At 31.5% G+C, this 21,983-nt stretch overlaps 1 protein-coding gene across 1 annotated transcript in view; it reads right to left on the bottom strand.

The window, feature by feature from the left end:
• Positions 1 to 20,596, bottom strand: part of LOC126858293 (dynein axonemal heavy chain 12-like) — a 29,112-nt gene extending 8,516 nt beyond the window's left edge. The window contains exons 1-2 of the mRNA XM_050608498.1: positions 20,304 to 20,596; positions 3,269 to 3,362 (exon numbers count right to left, since the gene is read on the bottom strand). Of these exons, the coding sequence (XP_050464455.1) occupies positions 3,269 to 3,362; positions 20,304 to 20,596 (387 nt within the window). The remainder of the gene's footprint in view (positions 1 to 3,268; positions 3,363 to 20,303) is intronic.
• Positions 20,597 to 21,983: the final 1,387 nt, after the last annotated feature.

The raw sequence follows: 21,983 nt of genomic DNA, 5'->3' as shown, positions 1-21,983 counted from the left end.
CATTATTTTTAGTTTTTTTTATTACAGTTTTAGCAGTGTTGAATCGAAGTCCTATAGATTTGGTAAAACTCCTGTGGGGAGACAGCTCCAATGACTTTGACACATGTTGTCAAGGTCACTGTTCTAAGTAACAATCAAAAGGCTCTAGCCGTCGCTCATTCTTTATTAAAAAATTATTATTAACAAAAAAATATTCTCAATTATATGCAAATTATATGCACAAAAACAAAGAAAAACAAAAGTAACTTCACTTTGTATTGCAAAGTACATGCGTGGGTACAGTGAGTTCCGCCCCCTCCCCTACGAAACTCACTGTGTCCACACATAAACTTTTCCATTCACACAACGAAGTGAAAAAATTATAAACCGCTTTTTGTGTACACTCTTTTATAATTTATAATAAATAAGAGAGAGAGAGAGAGAGAGAGAGAGAGGTTTGTACTTTATACAATATTTTATAAAGATTTATATAAGAACGTTAAATAAGATGTAATAGTAATTAATTAGTTTACTAAAATTTCAATTTATTAGTATATGTTCATTTATAAATTTAAAAAAATCATTTACTTTACAAAAATTAATACAATATAATTTTTCACATTGGAATAATGTTCAAAAAATATGTACCAATTGTGATGCTGTCTCAGTACTTGAAAAGAGTGATATAATAATAATAGGAAGTATTATCATCTTACAGTTATTGTTATTTAAAATTACTGATACAAAAATTATTAAAGTGACAGATTTAAAAATTAAAGCTGTACTTACGGAAAAGATAAGTATTGGTGCAAATTTATATAAAGTCTGGAATTTTATGGAATTTTTCATCAAGGTAAAAGTATAACTGATAGACATTATGCAAGCATAGTACGTGCTAAAGGTACCGAGTGGCAATTAATAAAATGATTCAAAAGTACAAAAGTGCAGTTAGTTTCAAAATGCTAAAAACACATATATATTCTTTGCAGAAAGAATATAAATTTTTACAAAAAGCAACGAGATCACAATAAAAAAACCTGACAAAGGTAAAAAAAAGTACGCCAAGTACATAAAAAATATTCCTTGTACACAACAGAAAGTTCTTTGCAGAAAAAATATAAATTTTTACAAAAAGCAATGATATCACAATAAAAAAACCTCACAAAGATAAAAAAAAGTACGCCAAGTACATAAAAAATATTCCTTGTACACAACAGAAAGTTCTTTGCAGAAAAAATATAAATTTTTACAAAAAGCAATGATATCACAATAAAAAAACCTCACAAAGATAAAAAAAATACGCCAAGTGCATAAAACAGAAAGTTCTTGTACACAACAGAAAGTTGAAAAGATACTTATCTCTGAAAAATAACTGCGTATAGACAACACAAATCTAACTAGTTCCATGTTTACGACGGGCACGCCAAGTTTTTATATTTTGCTTTGCAAGTTTGTTTTATACGCGCCCCCCGATATAATATGCAAATAATTTTCATATCATATGCAATATAGACAACACAAATCTAGCTAGTTCCATGTTTACGACGGGCACGCCAAGTTTTTATATTTTGCTTTGTAAGTTTGTTTTATACGCGCGCCCCGACTTAGAGTTTACGAAAAATTTTCTTTCAAATTATACATTCTGTAAGATACACTTTGTGAATAAAAAGAATTCTAATTGCATTCAACATTAACAATATGATTTGATATTATAGTATATTCACCTTTAATAAACTCTAAAGTAAAGTAATTTGTGATATACATATTCAAAATTAAACTTATTTCGGAAATCATTCTGTTAATAAAAATTAAATATGTTTTAATTTTAAGGAGAAAATTTGTTTAAAACACAGAAGTGTTATAGAAATAAACATTGATTTTATGATATCTACTATTTCAAATGACAAATCTTTACAAACTGAATTACTTGTAAATACTTGGCCAGTTAATTATTGATTTTATTTAGTTTTTTTATTTTTATAAAAAAATTTTTTTATTAATTATTTTTCAGAGATAAGTATCTTCTCAACTTTCTGTTGTGTACAAGAAATATTTTTTATGTACTTGGCGTACTTTTTTTTACCTTTGTGAGGTTTTTTTATTGTGATACAATAATCCGGAGAAGCGCGTCTTTATAAGGAACGCATACATTACAAGGAACTGTCGGTATAATAGAGAAACGTGAAGTACGAGCTGTTCACGTTATCTTATAGCTAGCGCCGTCACAGCAATCGGGTAGCCCGGCATAACCACGAGTAATTCGTGGGTCTGATATAACTGTAATTGCTGGAGGTGCCGTCCTAGCAACTGTGAAGCTCGGCCTAACCACGGGTAGCCCGTGGCCTAGCTCAGCGTAGATGCACGGTGTGCATCTGCCAGAAATCGAAAAATCCGGCCTAACAACGAGTAACTCCTTAGTTTTAGCGGAATCGGTTTCGGATCTGATGAGTTGTGCGAGACAAGACTCAAGATCAGGAACTGGTGCCGAAGCGCTCATCGGGCCTTATATACCCGGCGAAGCCTTCTTGTCTTCCACTTCAGTGCATGATAGGGCGGTTCTCACGATGAGAATCACGTTATAGATGTGGGCGTTTAGGGTCCTCGTAGGTGCCGAGTCTCTTAATACAGGCGGTTAATTGGTTTGCAAGGCTGGTAACGGCATCATTACATTATTAAGTAATTAAGTAAAAAATATCGACTAATTCGCGCGCAGCGAGTATAAGCGCGCAGCGAGAAAAAACGATCCAAAAATAGGAGCACGATAAAGTTTTGGAAAGAGCGCTCTACAAATGATAGCAGATTACTTACAAGCGATACATTAATGATGGATTCTTATGTCCTGGCAACCACATAGCAATGCCACTCATATCAGGCGTCTATTTTCACCGTATGGTAATACTCACTCAAATTGACCGATATTTTTAATTTATTTCTCATTAATTATCACAAAGATCGTAAAACGGTAAAGAACTTTCCTACTTGATTTGATCCTCTCTACTTGCACATTAGAGGCAATTATTATTAGACGCTCTATATATTTGTTACACTCTAACTCTTTTAATTTAAAAACTAAAAGAGAGTGGCTATTTTTGATAGGATGCTCTATATAATATAAGTATATATAAGTAATATTACAGATTAAAGTTAATAATAAAAGTTATTAAAATTAGATATTTTCTTTTTAAAAGTTTTTCAAAAAGCTTATTTTGTTAAAATTTTCAAGCTTTATTTTAAATATAATAAAAACTTTTTTATATTAATTTAATATTAGAAGTTAAATTAAAAGTACCTTAAACCATTTTACATCTTCTGCCAGTTGATGACATAATTTTAAAGGTGACGGTTGTTGGAATGGGTCGGGATCATCTATTAATCCTGCAAAGCTAATAAAAATGATAGACATATAATATATTCAATAAAAGATTTTTTATTATTATTATAAGAAAAAGATAGTTAAAGCTTACATTCAATCAAAGAAGAGATATATAGGGTAAAGAATTTAAATTAGCAAACCAGAATAAATAATTTTGAAAAAAGAATTTAGACAAAAGTTATACGTTCTTGAGAGGAAAAAAAAACAGCATTATTTATTTTTAATTTGATGGGCGTTTTCAAAGTTATTCAAGATCAACTTTGTTTTTTAAATAGGAACCTATATTTTTTTATATTTTTCAGATTCCTATTCTTACTATAACGATTCATTTTTCCTGACGCTCCGGATCGTCGGTGTCTGAGTTCGAGAGAGACTCAAACTCGTTAATCTCATAAGCAAACTTTTTTAAAAATCATAATATACATATGGATAATCGAATATCATATCATTCTCAAACGGATTATTTGTTATGCAGTTAATTCGACGCCAGATATATAAATGAATCTTAAGTTTACGCGAGATATTTACACGGCGGAATACACAAAGCAAATCTTAAAATTAAGCGATATAACACGTCTAATTATTCGGTCAGATAATAGGAAATAGGTCAACAGTCGAGAACACTCGGCCGTCGCAATGAGAACGCTCGTATGTAGTCATGCAGGACCTCGTTCGGATCTTAAATCTAGAACTTAAGATTGGGAACTGATGGTCAATTTCCACTAAGCTGAGTTTATATATCCTTCAGACAGTCCCCCACTCATACGATTCGATGCGTGATGAGGCGACTGCTATAAAGGGTTCGTAGTATGAGTGTCGATACTTAGGAATGCCATAGATGTAAAGTATCGTTTTCCAGGCGAATGATAGTACGGAAGATTAATCATAACGAAATGCAATATGCTTATTATATTACGCAAAAAAAATAAACTTTTGTCTCAAACATTTCTAAATTTAGACTTATAATTTAAAAGTATTTGAACATTAAAGATTTGAGACATTTGACATCAGCATTAACATCGGCAGATCTAAATATTTCAAGGTAAATATTTATACTAGGTCAACACTTCTAAAAGTCAATGATTTTGACATATGTTGTCAACTGTACGATAAGAAAAAAATATTAAATGCGAAAATCTGAATTTAACCAATTAAAGAAAATCATGAATTTTATATTAATTGTATATTTAAGTATTTATATAAATGCGTGGGCAGGAAAGAGGCTCCACTCCTCCCCGTGCATCCCTGTTCTCAAAAAAATTTACCTAACCCACATCAATTCCTATTTATTGAATAAAAATTAAGGTTGGCTTAGGTTAATTAATTTGTTGGAAATGAGGATGCAGAGCGGACTTCCTCTCTCGCCAACGCATTTGCATAAATATTTCAATAAACAACTAATTTAAAATTAGTGTTTTTTTTTTTTCAAAAAAATTCAGATTATCACATTTAATACTTATTGTTTAACACAATTACAATTATTAATAATTTTTAAATAAACAACAAGCGACAATTAAAATCTCTTGAATGTTATTCAGGATTAAAGTCATTGATAGTCCTATTATATAGTTTTACCAAAATTTGATTCCATTTTGAATTACTTTCAACAAATTGTCAAAATATAAAAAATATATATATAATAGAACGTGTAATTTTTTTTAATAAACTTTACACACACACATACACACTCACACCCACACCCATACCCACACCCACACCCACACACCCGTTGAACGCATCTTAATATTACATTGCGATTAGGATGTCGTTCACGCTCAGGAAATTGCTCCGCGTACAAATCAGCCGCAGCACGTGCATTTTTCCTGGCTATTCCGTACATAATAATCATATCCGTATATTCGGATGCCGTATAACTCATTTTTAAAAAAAATTTCTTACGAAACGTACACATAGGAGACTACGCAACTACTAAAGTGAAGAAATAATTAAGAAAATTGAACGTTGAATTTTGCTTTTCATTTATTCCGACGTTTGTGCGGCTTTTCTTTACATACTAATACTAATACAAATTACGAATACTAATACAATTTACGAATACTTAAATAATACAAATTCTTAAAATTTTCTTTTTAATTTCTTTCTCAGATTTATTTTTTAATACACTATAATAAAAATTAATTGTACATTGCTGTTATTTCTCAATTTTCTGATCAATTATGCAGAAATAAAGTATATTGCAGTGGACTATACGGAAATAATTATTACGTACGGAATAGCCAAGAAAAAGCTTGTGCCGCTGCTCGTTTGTACACGGAGCAATTCTCCGAGCGTGAACGACATCCTAATCGCAATGTAATATTAAGATGCGTTCAACGGGCGAGAGAATCAGGAGTTTTAATTCCAAATCGCCAGACTGCTGGTGCACCCGTGCAAAATAATGTGGACAATGAAGAAAGAATTCTTGCAACGATAGAGGAGAATCCGCAAAATAGTGTGCGCCATTTAGCTGAGACACTTGGTTTCTCGCGACACTTGGTGCATCGTACTTTGCGCCAAAATGAATTGCATCCATATCATTTCCAACGTGTCCAGCAACTTTTGCCGAGAGACCAGGAACCACGCATTAATTTTTGCGCAGGTATTTTTATTCACTTATTTAATATATTTTTGTGTTATTTTTAATAAATATTAATAATTGGCGAAACATGCACAGGATTTCTTGCACAATGTCGGCGGGATGATTCTTTTCCCGACCGCATATTATGGACCGACGAAGCAACGTTTACGCCCAACGGTATTTTTAATAGCCACAATTATTTACTATGGGCCGAAGAAAATCCGCGTGCTATTCGGCAACACACTTTCCAATATCGTTGGACGATAAATGTATGGGCAGGAATAACTGCGAACAGAATTGTAAGTAATAAATTTACTAATTGTAAATAATTTAAATAATTTTCTTTTGCAGTTTCGATAATCTCTTATTTCGGCAATTTTCAGATCGGTTCTTATTTCCTACCGCCCCGCTTAACTGGTGAAGTTTATACAAATTTTTTGGAACACCAGTTACCAGAATTGTTGGAAGATATTCCCCTCCGCGAAAGACAACAATTGATTTTTCAACATGACGGGACGCCTGCACATTTTTCGCGACAAGCTCGCAACATTTTAAACGCGCATTATCCGGACAAGTGGATGGGTCGAGGTGGCCCAATCATCTGGCCGGCGCGATCACCGGACCTTAATGTTTTGGATTATTTTGTATGGGGGCACATAAAAAATTTAATAGAACAGAGGCGTGATGGTACAGAAGCGGAAATGCGAGAAGCAATTCTCGCAGCTTTCAATACCATCACGCCGGAAATGGCGTATCGCGCGACGCGCAATATTATTCGAAGGGCCGAACTCTGTCTGCAAGAACGAGGAAGACACTTTGAACAATTTTTGCATTAAATTATGAGAGTGGATTAGACCTATTGGGGATACCACTTTAAAAAAAATGCGCCATGCTATCTACCGCAAGGTGGTGCGGAAACGATAGCACATTTTCTGTTTTGTGGGTGTGTGAGAGAGAGAGAGAGAGAGAGAGAGAGAGAGAGAGAGAGAGAGAGAGAATAATAATTGATGCACAAGATTCAGCAACTTACTCTTAGATTTAGAGAACGATAGAAAAAACTGGTAATAAATATTGAGTGCTAGGAATAAAAATTAATTATTTTATAACAATAAAATCGAATGGATCCTGATATACAAATTTAAATATAAAGGGCTCTTAAACTCTTGTACTCTTATTAAGAGCCCCTTATAATCTTAATTAAAATTTGTATATCACGATTCTTTCGGTTTTATTATTTTAAGATTATTTCTGCTTCTACGCTGAGAGAATTTTCTCTTAGAATTTACTCTGAAAAATCATGATAACCTTGAAACAATATGATATGAAAAAAATTTTATGATTTTATTTTTCTGTTTGGTATTTATCTCTATAAAAATAATAATCTCTATTAAAATAAAATATAAAATATGTTTGATTATTTATACTAAACTGCATAGTAATATATTAATCAAACATATTTTATATTTTAATTGTAATAGATATTATTTTTATTGAGATAAATACCAATCAGAAAAATTTTTTTATCTCATGTTTTATATCATATTGTCTCATGATTATCATATTTTTCACGATAAATTCTAAGAGAAAATTCTCTCTATGTCATATTCATTATTTTATTTTTATTTAATATTTATTATTTATTTTTAAAATTTCTCTACGCCGCTCGTACATACTGAAAAGATCACATACATAAAACGGAGCGCACATTATGTGTATAATTATTTCGGTTGCCATAGCGAAGCACGCTCGCAAACCGCTCCTCCCATTGCTTCGCCGCGGACCGGGTATCAATCGACAGTGGGAGGCATCTTCGCGCCGCGAGCTTTTCGCGGCACTTCGTTGGTTGATCTTTTAAAATTAATATTTTCTTAAATATTGAGAAAATCACAAAATGGTACAGGACTTTTCTATTCAGAATAACACCCTCTACCTTCCCTTAAAAGGAAGTCCGCGAATTATCGGACACCCTGTATAAACAAAATCATACGTCAATATGAGGTGTATACAGCGCTATTGTTTTGTGTTTAGAATTTCTCTAATTTGCAAAGTATGTCTTACAAGATGTATAATTTGAAAGAAAATTTTTCGTAAATTATAAGTCGCATAAAACACTTACCGAAGCAAAGTATAAAAATTGACGTGCCTAGGTTGCATTAAAATATACTACTAAAAAAAATAAGGAACACTTTTTATACCTTAAAAATTGAGCTACTTTCAAATCGTTGAAACCCGACGAAAAATCATCGTACACAAAATTAAAAAAGCATTTCAAAACTTGAAGTTTCAACTTTAACGCGCTATTGATGATTTTAAAAAATTTTTTTACCTTTCTTGTTCTGTACTTTAAAAAAGATACATTGTTTTGTATTTTAAAACTACGTATTTTTACCATTTTGCAACTCGATAAAAAAATTTCTTTTAAAAAATTTATCTCATGTTCCATAAACTACAACATTTCTATTTTGCCTATAAAATGCTTTTTTAAACATTTTTCTTTTTTTTTTAATAAGTTATACGATTTTGAAACTAAACTGTATTTGTTATGTATGTAAATAATGTCAATATTCCGCCAAAAATCATCGTAGACAAAAAATTAAGAAAGCATTTTATAAAGCTTAAAATTTTAACTTTAAAGCTATTGGTGATTTTTAAAAATTTTTTATCATTTTTTCATTTAAAAAAATACAGATTTCAAACTTGTGTAACTCGGTTAAAAGAAATTGTAGAAAAATTTTAAAAAAAGCATTTTGTAGGCAAAATATTGTAGTTTATGGAACTTAAGTTGAATTTTTGGAGAATTTTTTTATCGAACTGCAGAGTGTCAACAATATGTAATTTTAAAGAACAAAACAATATGTTCTTTTTTAAAGTACAAAACAAACAATATGAAAAAATATTAAAAATTACTGATAGTGCGTTAAAGTTAAAACTGCAAGCTTTAAAATGGTTTTTTTAATTTTGTGTACAATAATTTTTCGTCGAGTTTCAATTTTGTTTGAAAATAGTCCAATATTTAGGTATGAAAAATGTTCCCTATTTTTTTAATAGTGTATATGGATCCAGACTTGACATACAATATTCCACGTTATATGAAAATTATTGTTATGTTATATACTAAAAGTATTATTATATTAAATATTTGTATTTTACACAAAATTTTATAAAGTTTTATATAAGAACGTCAAAAAAGATATAATAATAATTAAATAATCTACTAAAATTTTAATTTATTAATATATGTTCATTTATAAATTTTAAAAAATCATATACTTTACAGGAATTAATACTATACAATTTTTCACATTGGAATAATGTTCAAAAAATATGTACCAATTGTGATGCTGTCTCAGTACCTGAAAAAACTGATATAATAATAACAGGAAGTATTATCATCTTACAGTTATTATTTACTCTCTCTCTCTCTCTCTCTCTCTCTCTCTCTCTCTCTCTCTCTCTCTCTCTCTCTCTCTCTCCTCTCTCCCTTTCTCTCTCTCTCTCTCTCCCTCTCTCCCTCTCTCTCTCTCTCTCTCTCTCCCTCTCTCCTCTCCTCTCCCTCCCTCTCCCTCTCCCTCTCCCTCTCCTCTCCCTCTCTCTCTTTCCCTCTCTCTCTCTCTCTCTCTCTCTCTCCCTCTCTCTCTCTCTCTTTTCCTCTCTCTCTCTCCCTTCTTCTTTCCCGAATTTTTCGTGTTTTCCTCCTCGCAATCACTGTCATCAATTTCTACAGCGATCATCATTAACGATTCTCCTCCTCCTACTCCCGAACCCGCAGAATCGGACGAATTTGAAAAAGCTATGACTATTCTTTCATTCATACATTTCAATAATCCTTTTACACTTTTTATACATGTTTGTTTTATTTTATTAATATTATAATTAGATTATTGTAATAATCGGTGGCAGTTTAATTATTAACGATAGACTCCACTTCCTCGTTCATTCTGACCGACGGCCTTCGTATAAATGTATCACCCGCGAATAAATGGATATTCACACAGACACTAACATAATTAAAGATTAGTTTTTTTTTTCTTTTCATATTATTAGTATTAATTATAAGAACATGTATCAAATTTGCTATTTATTTAAATAAAAATGTATATTTAAATATAAAATATATAAAAATGTATATTTTTGTTTAATTAATCTAAATATTTCTTAATTCTTCTCTCGTTCCCAGTAAAAAATCGCATTTGGTCTCATTAAATTGGCCCGATTAAATTCCTTGATTAAAAAGAGACCACCGAGTCTGAATAAACAGCGTAGCAGTAACTCGTATGATCGTTTACCTGATTTTCAGATCTTTGAATTCGCTTGACCTGATTGTTGCGTCGCAAGACGTTTGATTTCGGGATAATTAGAATAATTGTTGCGCCTTTTCTTATGACTCATGCTTCCGAGAGTCTGAACGTAACACATTTTATAAAATATACTTTGCAAATCAAAGGACTCTAAATATCACTAAACACTGATTATGAATTGATATTGTAGCATATAGGATGGCCGGAGTCGGTCATATCATCCATCGTGTGCAGGTAGAGCAGATAAAACTGAGGAAAAAGTCTTGTACCATTTTTTAGTATAGTACTTAATAAAAAAGTTATTATTGAGTAAAGTCTGGTCAATCATCGCCGATTTTTAACTGGACATATGTCAGTGAGTCATGCGTCTGGTAATGATGCACCACTATAACAAGTGAGCGCTTTCGCCCACTATCAGGCGCGTGGCTCACCAATGTGCGCCCGGCTAAAGATCGGTAATAATAGGCCAAACTTCACTTAATAATAATTCTTTTATTAAGCATTATAGAAAAAAATGTTACAGGAATTTTCTTCTCAGTATTATCTACTCCGGTGCAATCGACTCCGGACACCCTATATATATATAAGGTGAGGCACCTACAACAGGCTAGCCGAATAACTTCCAGTTTTGGAAATAGGAGAAAAGGTTTGAAATAAAAGTTGTATAGTATCGAGGGGAAAATTTTGTAGAAGTGAACATTTTTTTAGATGCTTAGGAGATTTGAAGGTCATCTTCATTTTTTTTAATGGAACTAGCTTAATTTTTTAATACAAATCCATTTCTCTCAATATTTAGTACAAAAAGTTATAAGGGTAAGATGGTCAAAAAGTGAATAGTTTAACGTGTTAGTAGTTATTACGAAATATTTCTATAATAAATATATTATTTATAATATATTTCTTAAATAAATATATTATTACGAAATATTTTATTTTGATGAAAATAGCGTGTCAAATGTGAATTGATTTTTGGATTCCGGATCCATTGAACATTTATCAATGAAAGAAACGAAATTATCTAACAGAAGTGTAGAAATTGAAGACGCCGATAAATATACGTGTTGCTAAATCGGGTCAAGTGTTAACTGCAGACAAAGTTGGTAATTTAACAGTGCGCGCGCGAGTGAATGGAAAAATCAGTGACATTTTAATGACTGGAGTTTTATCGGTACCGGGATTCGAGTATAATCTTCTTTCAATTCGTAAACTTGAGATGAACGGTTTTTCAATAACATTTAAGGACGGAAAAGGAATCATTAAAAAAGAGAACAATATCGTCGCGATTTCATAAAGAAAAATGTATATCTATATGAGTTATGTGTTGAAAGTGTAACGGAAACCGCAAATTTTTGTAGGATCAGTGAAATAGCACGGCTGTGGCATCATCGTCTGAGCATTTCAAGGTTAAAGAAACTAAACAACATGACAGATGAAATAGACGTAGATGTAATAGAAGGAATTGGAGACTGTATCGGAACTTTGCAAAACTTGTGTAGAGGACAAGCAAACTCGTCTTTCTCATAAAATTGAGCGCATCAGAGCAAAACGTTCTTTTGAGCTGGTTTATAACGATCTATGTGGTTCAAGAGGTCTTTTGATAGAAAAAGGTATCTACTGACCTTTATGACTTCACTCATTTTACTACGGCGTATATGTTGAAAGCCAAATCAGAAACACTCAGGTATGTTAAAATGTTTCAATGGCTGAAGCTCATTTTAATTTCAAAATAAGTAGATTCAGATGTGAGAATGGAAGAGCATACATTTCAAGGGAAACTCGTCAACATTTTGAGGACTATTCAATTCGAGTTTACAATTCGCTATACGCCACAATAGAATGGAGTTGCAGAGAGGATGAACAGAACTGTAATCAAAAGAGCGCGCTGTATGATTTTGAATTCAAAGATGAGTAAAATTTTTTGGTCTGAAGCAGTGCTGTATACTTAATAAATCGATGCCCAACAAATACTGTGAAAGATAAGCTGCCAGCTGAACTTTGATATGAAGAAAAACCTACGAAAATTGATATAGAGAAAAATTTACGAAAATTAAGAGTTTTTGGATGCGTTGCAGATCTCCACATTTCAAAGGAATCAATGGAAAATTTGAATTACGATCTAAACGCTGCAGACTGATAAACTATTGTGCGAACAGATATCGATTGTAGTGTCCGAAGAATAATAAAGTAATATTAGGTCGAGATGTTATTTTTAACAAATCAAAATTTACTTTTGAGTCCAAAGATTTTTATGGCTTAGAGTCTTCAGAAAATGCAGTAAAGACACAAGAACTTTCTAATTCAGGCAGAGAACAAGAAGCATTAGGTGATGAAAAGTCCGAATACTTTGATAATGTGGAAGAGCGAGCGGAAGATACAGAAGTCAATCGAAGAAACGCAACATCGACAAAAAAAGCTGAAATCTTGAGAAAAAGCATACGTGAGAAAAATAAGCCCAAATATTTGAATGATTATACCGTTCTGACTCTATGTGCAGAATCATTCGTTGAAGATGTTTCACAACAATTTAATAATATACATGGACGGGATGATAAAGAGCAGTGGATGCATGCGATCAACGAGGAAATTATCACTTGTTGAAAACAAAACATAGAACTTAGTATCATTGCCTCCTGGAAAAAGAGTCATTGATAACAAATGGGTTTTCAAAATTAAGAGGGACGCAGAAGGAAATATTGATAAATATAAAGTATGTCTAGTAGTGAAAAGATGTTCACAAAAGAGAAGTTTGGACTATGAAGAGACATATGCGCTTGTTGAGCGTTTTACTACTGTTCGAACTCTTTTATCGATAGTCAAGCTGAAAACTAGATAACTAGACATAAAAATACATTTTTTTCACGGAACTATTAGTGAAGAAATATACATGAAACCGCCTCAAGAATTCATCGAAAATGATGGTCTGGTATGCAAGTTGAATCGTCCTCCATGGACTCAAACAAGCCCTACGAGCTTGGAATGCCAGGTTCAACGAGTTCATTCTATGCCTTGGATTCAAGAGATCAGAACGAGATCACTGTCTTTATATAGGAACATGTAAGAATTATCTTCTACTTTACGTCAATAATATCATTATTGCAAACTAGAATGAAATTCTGATATAAGAAATCATAGATGCGCTTAAAGATGAATTCGCTATGACAAACATCGGTGAACTTAAAAGTTTCCTCGGAATGAAAATTGAGCAAACATCAGAAGGTCTATTTTTAAGCCAGAGGATACATGGAAATGTTACTTCGTTTTGGAATGACGGAATGCAAACCTTCTAGATTATCCATAGAAGCAAACCCTGAAAAACACGAAGATGACAACAGAGAAGTCATAATCAAGATGAAACCATACAAAGAATTTGTTGGAGGTTTAAAGTTTCTTATGCTCAATACTCGTCCTGATATAAATGTTGCTATAAATTATTATAGTCATTTTCAGAGCAATGCGAAACTAATTCATTGGAAAAAGCTTAAACTAGTTCTTCGATATATTAAAGGAACTATCGATATGGTCTACTGTTCAAACAAGGACCAAATCCAGAAATACCATTTAGAATTTACGTAGATGCAAACTGGACTATATAACGATCGTAAGTCGACAATAGGTTACTACAAATTTTCGATTGTACAATAACTTGGTCAATAAGAAAGTCAAAAGGAATCATTCTTTCATCCGAAGCCGAGTATATTACTATGGCAACAGTATTAACGGAAGGGATGGATACAAAAGATATGGTTTAAAAAACTTTTAGAGGACTTTAATGTGAACAGCGCTAATCGCATAGTGTATGAGAACAATCAATCTGTAATTCATTTATTAAATCAATGAGAACACCGTAGTTCAGTTAAAACATGTTGATGTCAAATATAATTTCATCAGAAATATGTATCAAAGAAATCGATGTACAATACATAAACACCAAAAAACAAATATGTTAACAAAAGTCTAGTCGGAGAGCAATTTATAAAACTTCACTCCAACATTGGTGTCTATAAAGTTTAATTATTTTTAAATTTATTTATTATCACTTATACATTGAGAGTGTTAGAATATGTAATGTATAGCATTCACCAATAAGATAAAGTTATTATACAGTTTTCTTTTTCGTTTCCATAGTTATAGTGTATTTATATAGTTATAGTTTATCTTTTCCTTATGTAATTAGACGCATCTTTTTTTCTTTCAGTCAGTCTTTTATTTAATTGTGTTCATACCGTTCATGTGCATTTACTAATAAAATTATTTTTTAATAATTGGTCTACTCCACTCCTTATATTCAAATCTAATATCATCAAATAAGTACGCAGTACAAACGCGAGATGTGTCAACGCGTTATGTCAAAAGGCGACGTCAATCAATTTTTGGCTCTAATGGAAAAGTAAGTTTGTAAGTTGATTCGAAATGAATAGTCTTGGCTGAAACATATGACGGATTGAAATAACCAATCAGCAATTGATAGTCAATGTCTTAATTCTTACTAGAGGAACTGTAATCATGAAGTGCCATTAACGCAATTTTATGGCAAACGCTCCAATCGTACAAATTTTTGTACATGCGCATAGGGGATTTGGAGCGGCGATGATGACGAAAACGTATCTTAAAATTTTTAACATTTTGACTTTGCATTACCTCCGTTCATGATACAGATACAAAAAAAAAGTAAAGACGTTTTTATTATATAATTCAAACCCAAGCTATCGATTAAGCCTACTAAAAATACAATCGGTTCATTGTTATTGAGGTCCTATAATCTAATAATACTCGCATCTTGCCAATTCGCGTGAAGATACCCGGAGTGCCTCACTGCTTCGCATTGAACTTGGCAAACTTGAGACACTATCGTGTCTATCCTTGATATAAAAGTTTATCGGCGATTTATCGGAGATTATATCGACCTCATAAAAAGCTATGTTTTCGAGCATTTTATTCTCCAACGACCTGAAACAACGTATCAATCTACTTATAATTTTTATTAAGTGTAAACTTTTCCACTATTGTGCTTTAACGAACGACTGAATCGTTTCAAAATCGAGTAAATAAAATCAATCCATCATGTATCTTTCGTCTACTGCGCTGAGTCAGATGTAGTCTGCACATGAGTCGCATACCGTAGCATTTTCTCACTTATCATTATTTGTAGCATCCATTCGTTTCGAGTGTAATTATATTTTTTTGAAATTCTTGCTGTTGTTCTCTCAAAAGTTTAATATTTCTACATACCATTTGTTTGCTGCATGATTATCATCTTCCGATTGCATTCCGCGTCATATCTTTCCCGACCTTGCATCAAAGCCGAAACCGGTTTGACACAGAATATTATTGCGCACGTAATTTCTTAGTAATTTGTTCTATAATATGAATTGTTTAGTGTTCTCAACAATAATCTAAATATATTAATCGAAATTTTTATACCAATAATAATGACAAAATGACTCATATCATCGACGCATAGTTTAATTTATAAGGTCAGTTTTGCGATGTTCCTCAGTAATTGACAATATTTCATTGTTATGAACATTGTTGTCGGTTTAACATAAAGCTTCTAGCGATCTACCAATTCATTGGGATCATTTCAATGTACGTAATCGATCTTATTGTTGTTTAGTGTCATAGCGCGCGGTGATTTATACCTCAGTTCAGTTTTTTTGCCGAAAATCAACGACACAATTATAAATTTATATTTGTATCCCTTGAACTCGGTTTATACATATGGTTTATACATATTGTTCGTGGGTCTGCTTCGAACGCGCATGACACAACCGGCACTCATGCTCCGCGTTGTAATAAAGATTTTAAATATAATAAAACACTTTATTAAAAATAACAAAAGGAACTTCAATACAACTTAGAACACAGAACACAGAACAGATAATCACATTTATAATAAATAGCGAATACGTTTGTGTCAGGGGATCATCTCCCAGAGATGGGTACAGCAAATTCAAAAATAACTGCCACAGACGATTCGCAAGGACGAAATACACAGAGGCGGACGTAACAATATTACCGCAGTATCTATGCGCATTTGTCCAATCAATAACATACTTTTGTATTTACATATCATCCTCAGTATCATATATATGGCATCGTCGGAAATTCTTTTGAAAATCATTTAGAGATCTGGTCTTTGCACGTATTTTATTCCATCGATAATTATATTGTCATTTTTATTTACATCAAAAATTGTATCATCATTTCTTCATTACGAAATTTAGCATCATATACATAATTTATTTTTGACATTTTTATTTGGTTAAAAATAGCTCTCATATAGTACGACACTAAAGTTTTAAGACTGATGCAATAAAATTCAAGTAGCACACTCTATATTTCAACATTGGAACTTGTAATTTTATCCTTCCTCGATATCTGTATCAAGTTTCATTTAATTTTTACACTACACCCGTAATGCCGGAGAAATAAATTCTTGCTTCGTGCATGCGATTTTATCCGACGTCATGTATTAAAGTAACGACGTGCAATCAAATTTTATTTCAAAACATATAAAACAGCAACTAAAACGTATGCAATGATTGAAAAAGCGGGAAACTTGCTTTGAGTCGTTTGAACGTGTTTTTATAGTATTCTTAATTAGTGAAGGTAGGAAAAGCATAGAAGACGATGAAAGGAAGGGATATCCTGGAACAAAAAAAAAGCTTACATCGAAAAAGTGCGCAAATTGAAGATTCAAAGACCGAAATCGTTAGCTGAAGAGCTACACATTGATAAAAAACCGATACGTCAAATCTTTATTGAAGATTAAAAAAAAAGAAAGTTAGGTGCACGATTCGTACCGTACACTTTAACCGGTTAAATAAAAAGAAGAATGCATTGTTGCGTGCAAAGATCTTTTTGAACTGCAATGGTGCTTTATGCCATCCCTCTGATTCACAAGATTTAGTTCCAGTGTACTATTTTCTTTTCCTCAAGATAAAACTAAAGATGAACGGACATCATTTTCATAGCATTGTGATTCAAAAAAGTGTGATTGAGGAGCTAAGAACTATTCCAAAAAATGACTTACAGTATGCTGGAGAAATTGACGGAGCGGACGCATCGGTGCATACAATTAAGAAAAATATATATATAAAATAATGAAGAATACAAATTTTGTTTCGAATATTTATTGTCATTTTAGAACATCAATCTTAAATAATAAATAAGGGGATGGCCAAATGAGAACCGAATGCGTTGGATGAGAGGTGCCAAAATTATGTTCTTCACGTTGTGTGTGAATAATGTATGTTTATTATATGTTTTGATTCAAACATTGGACATTCTTCAATAATTTAATAGAGAAGAATATCATGTGTGAGCAGCACTTGTCAATTATAATGATATTAATAATCATAATTGTCAATTATGATGATATTAATAATTATAATTGACAAGAGCGGCTCGCTCATGATATTCTTCTCTATCAAATTACTGAGGATGATCCAATTTTTGACTAAAACGTATAATAAATTTATATTATTCACACAACGTGAAGAGAACATAATTATGACGCCTCTCATCCAGTGCATTCGGCTCTCATTTCCCTATCTCCTTATTTATTAGCTAATATTAGTTTATATTTAGAGTATTTCATAATAAGTTAATCAATCTTAAAACTTTAGTGTCGCACTGTATATTTTTGCTCAAACGGACTAAAGTGATTGCTGAATGTATTTTGACTTTTGGGGGAGAGGAGAGGTTGTAATAGATGTTAAACCGAGGTCACAAACATTTCAAACATGGTTTCAAAAATTTCACCCATAGATGGAAAGTCTTTCACGCAATATTATACAGTCTTTCACGCAATATTATACTTGGTTGCACATCTTTTATCGGAGAAGAAATAATCACATTCAGATTGTTTCATTCGCTTATGTTTTGATTGATTTGGAGTAGAAGTTATTAACGAATCGTTTAATGATATATTTGATATATTTGACCGTGTTTGCTTTGTTCCATATTTTGACTCTTTTTTCTCATGCTTCTCTTCAGACATATTCTATAGCTCAATTTTCGCTTCATTAAATTCCACAATGATTGTATTTTCGACAAGTTGTTTTAAAAGTTCAGTAATTGGTTTAAAGTGCCTTTCCAATGTTAGGTCTTCTTCTATTTGACCAGTTTTCAAAGAGTAATATTTTTCGCGAATTGATTTGCTCGAAATTTCTCTCGCAATCTTCTCAGGATCGTCACTATCAATAATTGTCAGGATGTGAGTATTTACTTGATCGTTATATACAATATGTTTCATAATCAGTTCAAATTTGTATCATATTATTTAAATCAAATCAATAAATTTGCATTGTCGCGTATAAGATGCTTGGGTATCTTGGCATATGTTTGACAAAGATAGAAACAGTCGATACTCAAGTGTCGACCCCATTGCAAAGTACTCTCTTATCGTATCTTTCTTGTCGCAAGGTATTGGGAAACAATTTCATTGCGTTTATGTTTGATAAACTTCGATATGAATTTGACTCGATCAAAAATTATGTCTTTTTAACAACCAAGATGTAATATCTTGGAGAATGTTGGAATGCGTGGAATATATCATATAATGTTGTCAAAACTTCAATGCGTGTCGTTAAACATACTATTTTGATTTTGCGAAGATCATAAACGAGATTGTAATTATTAACCCTCGTTACGAATTAATTCTGATACGTTCATTCAACGATAATAATTACATATGTGTTTGGACATACTACGAAGAAAGCTAAGATTTAACAGAGAGCTCTCTTAGAGCTCTAATAGATTCTATCTACATCTACATCAAGAGTAGATTTATTTATTTAAACGTGATAAAAATGTAACATGTGGACGGGAGAAAGATTTTGCCTCTTCTCTTGCCATCCACTCTTAAAAAAATCTAATCTGATCTAAATCAATCCTATTTTTTGAATGAAGGATTATTTGAGATAAATAAATTTTAATATAACTGCAATGCTTTATCTCTAAAAAATGGGTTGGTAAAGTTAGGTTTTTTAGCGGTGGGAATACAGGGAAAAGAATGGAGTCTAATTGAAACTGTAAAAAAATCAATTGACAAAAAAAGCCCAAATGAGTGACAAAGAAAAACAATTATGCCATTGTATTAGCGTAATAATAGTAGATACAACTGCTGAAATATTGTCAGGATAAGGTCAACAATCACGTATTATCGCTTGTCTTTTTATTGCACTAATGCTGCACACAACTGTGATAGTAATGTAAATCACTCCATATCAATGAAGAGTTTGCTCATCATTTCTGCCAAGCCTTAGATATAAATAAATATTATTAAAAATTATTGAGAAGAGATTTTTGATGTATGTGATCTTCACAACATTTTATTATAATTTTATATTAAATATAAAGCTCTTATTAATCATAGTTGATATAACAAATTTTTTTTGAGAACTGAAAGTTCTAATAACATATTTAATTTTGATTACAATAACACTTCTCCAGCAGATCACATATCATATTATAATAACAAATACATTATATAAAATAAGCCTTTCTTGCAACTTTAACTGCAAAATTTTCAAAATAATGATGCGAATAATTTCGATGCTGAAATCATATTCAGCGTTTAAATAATTACAAAAAATGACTATTCTTATATTAGTGTTAAAAAAATTTATTTTTTTGTTAAATTGTATTATTAGAGTTATTATAATAGTTCTTTTATCTAAAAATTCTGTAATTAATTTAAAGTCAATCTTTCTTAATATGAAAACATCGAATGTATGTGCGGAGAGTGCTATAACATTTTAAATTCTCGTAAATAATCGTTAAATTTTTTGAAGTTAGAAAGCAATTGAGAACAAAATATTTTTTAGAAATTATTTTTATTGTGATAATAATATAAGACATTATTTTCAAATAAATTAAATAATTCCTAATTTAATAAATTTACAATTTAAGATTTTTACTGATGAAAATATTTAAAATGTTATAAATTATAAATTTACAAAAAACAATAATTATATTCAATATTTTATCAATTTGAAAAAAAAATTAATTTTAAATTATTTCAAAAATTTATATGTAAAAGGAGATTTTTGAAATTTTTGATTATACCAACCTGTATGGATAATTAATTGCAATTTGCATTTTGATTCTTGTCCTGAATTGCTTATTGGTTTTGGTAAAATCGATTAAGTATTGATTGAGCTTGTCCTCAATCTGTTGCACATCAAGATACTCAAAAGGACCATCCAGCCAAACTCCACGATCTCTTTGCCATTGATAACCACGATAAATCAAAGCGTAAAATGGCAAAATATTTTCTTTCAATTCGTTAATACGTGGATATACGGATAGCGGAAAGTAAAACAATGTTTCCTCAGCGTTTATCCATTCGGCTTTCTGCTCCATACGTTTCAATTGACGCACTATCTTTCGCATATCCTCAATGTATTCTTTTATACGTTCAGCATCATCCATATCGTTCATTATAATTAATCTAGAAATTATTATAATTTGAATTAATAATTATTTAACTTAATTTCATGGATCAATAAGAATCAAACACATATGATAGTGAGTAAGTTATAAAAAAATTAATTTTTCCTAAAATTTAAATAATTGAAAAATTAATTTTAAAATTAAAACTAAATAATTGTGCACAGTGAACACACATTTTTCTTAATACGATACCAAATAATTAAATAAATCTTTCTTCAGAACTCATTTATAATAAATTTTTCATGAAAAAACATTATTTAGTATGTTGGTTAAGGTTGAGTGAAAGAAATGTACGTGAAGCAAAAATAAACTTTATTATTTTAATAAAAGCAGTATACAACAAAAGCGATGTACTACATTAGCGATATACCACAAAAGAACGACATGAGTTGACATATGACACGACATGACATGCGAACAGCTCAGCAGTCGCGATACGACAAGAGCGAACAAATTCGAGCTCGATTATGTCTCAGCGACCGTTAACATCTGACCAAAAAAATTGAAACTTAATTAAGTGTACTAGTGTCGTTTCTCATAGGCTTTAATTCAATCAAAGTAGAATAAACCATTCTATTTGACTCTTCTGCCGTTTATGCTTCGCATCAATAATATTCAGTTTAATACACAGATAATTGAAATGATTCTTAATCAAACTCTTTGTAAATAGATCAGACAGTTATTCGTTCATAACTAAGTATTTAATATTAATTAATTTGTTTTCTACCTTCTTTCTTATAAAATGAAACTTTACATCGAGTTTAGTTTTTTTTATAGAACTTGGGATTGCGTATTAGCCAAGTTGTATTCTGATTATCTATGAATAGAATAATTACTTTGTTGAATAATTGTTTTGAACAATAACCTAAATCAGTTAACAGCTGTCTGAGCCATAAACGGGGAACACACACTTTTGTATAAGCGCGTAGCCATAAGCATAAAGAAATTGATTGGTCCACAAACATATGCCTAACGAAATGAACCAATCAATTTCCTTACACTTATGATTATGCGCTTATGCAAAAGTGTGTGTTCCTCGCTATACTCTTTGTTGGCTGTCGCAGTAGCCACATACTCCGATTCAGTAGTGCTCAATGTCACCATTCTTTGACGCTGGGACGACCAGATTATTAAGGAGTTGTTTGTATTGTACAAAATGTGTACTTGGTTGTGGACTTGCGTGTGTTCACATTGCCAGCAAAATCCGCATAGGAATAATTAACCTAAACCTTAAACTTATCTCTAATTTTCTTTCATAGCTTTCGTAAATATATCGTAATTTCTTGTATCGACTAGA

Source organism: Cataglyphis hispanica, chromosome 24, assembly GCF_021464435.1.
Source record: "Cataglyphis hispanica isolate Lineage 1 chromosome 24, ULB_Chis1_1.0, whole genome shotgun sequence".
Classification (NCBI taxonomy): Eukaryota; Metazoa; Arthropoda; class Insecta; order Hymenoptera; family Formicidae; genus Cataglyphis; species Cataglyphis hispanica.
The sequence above is the reverse complement of the archived record's forward strand: the minus strand, read 5'-3'. Positions and strand labels throughout refer to the sequence as shown.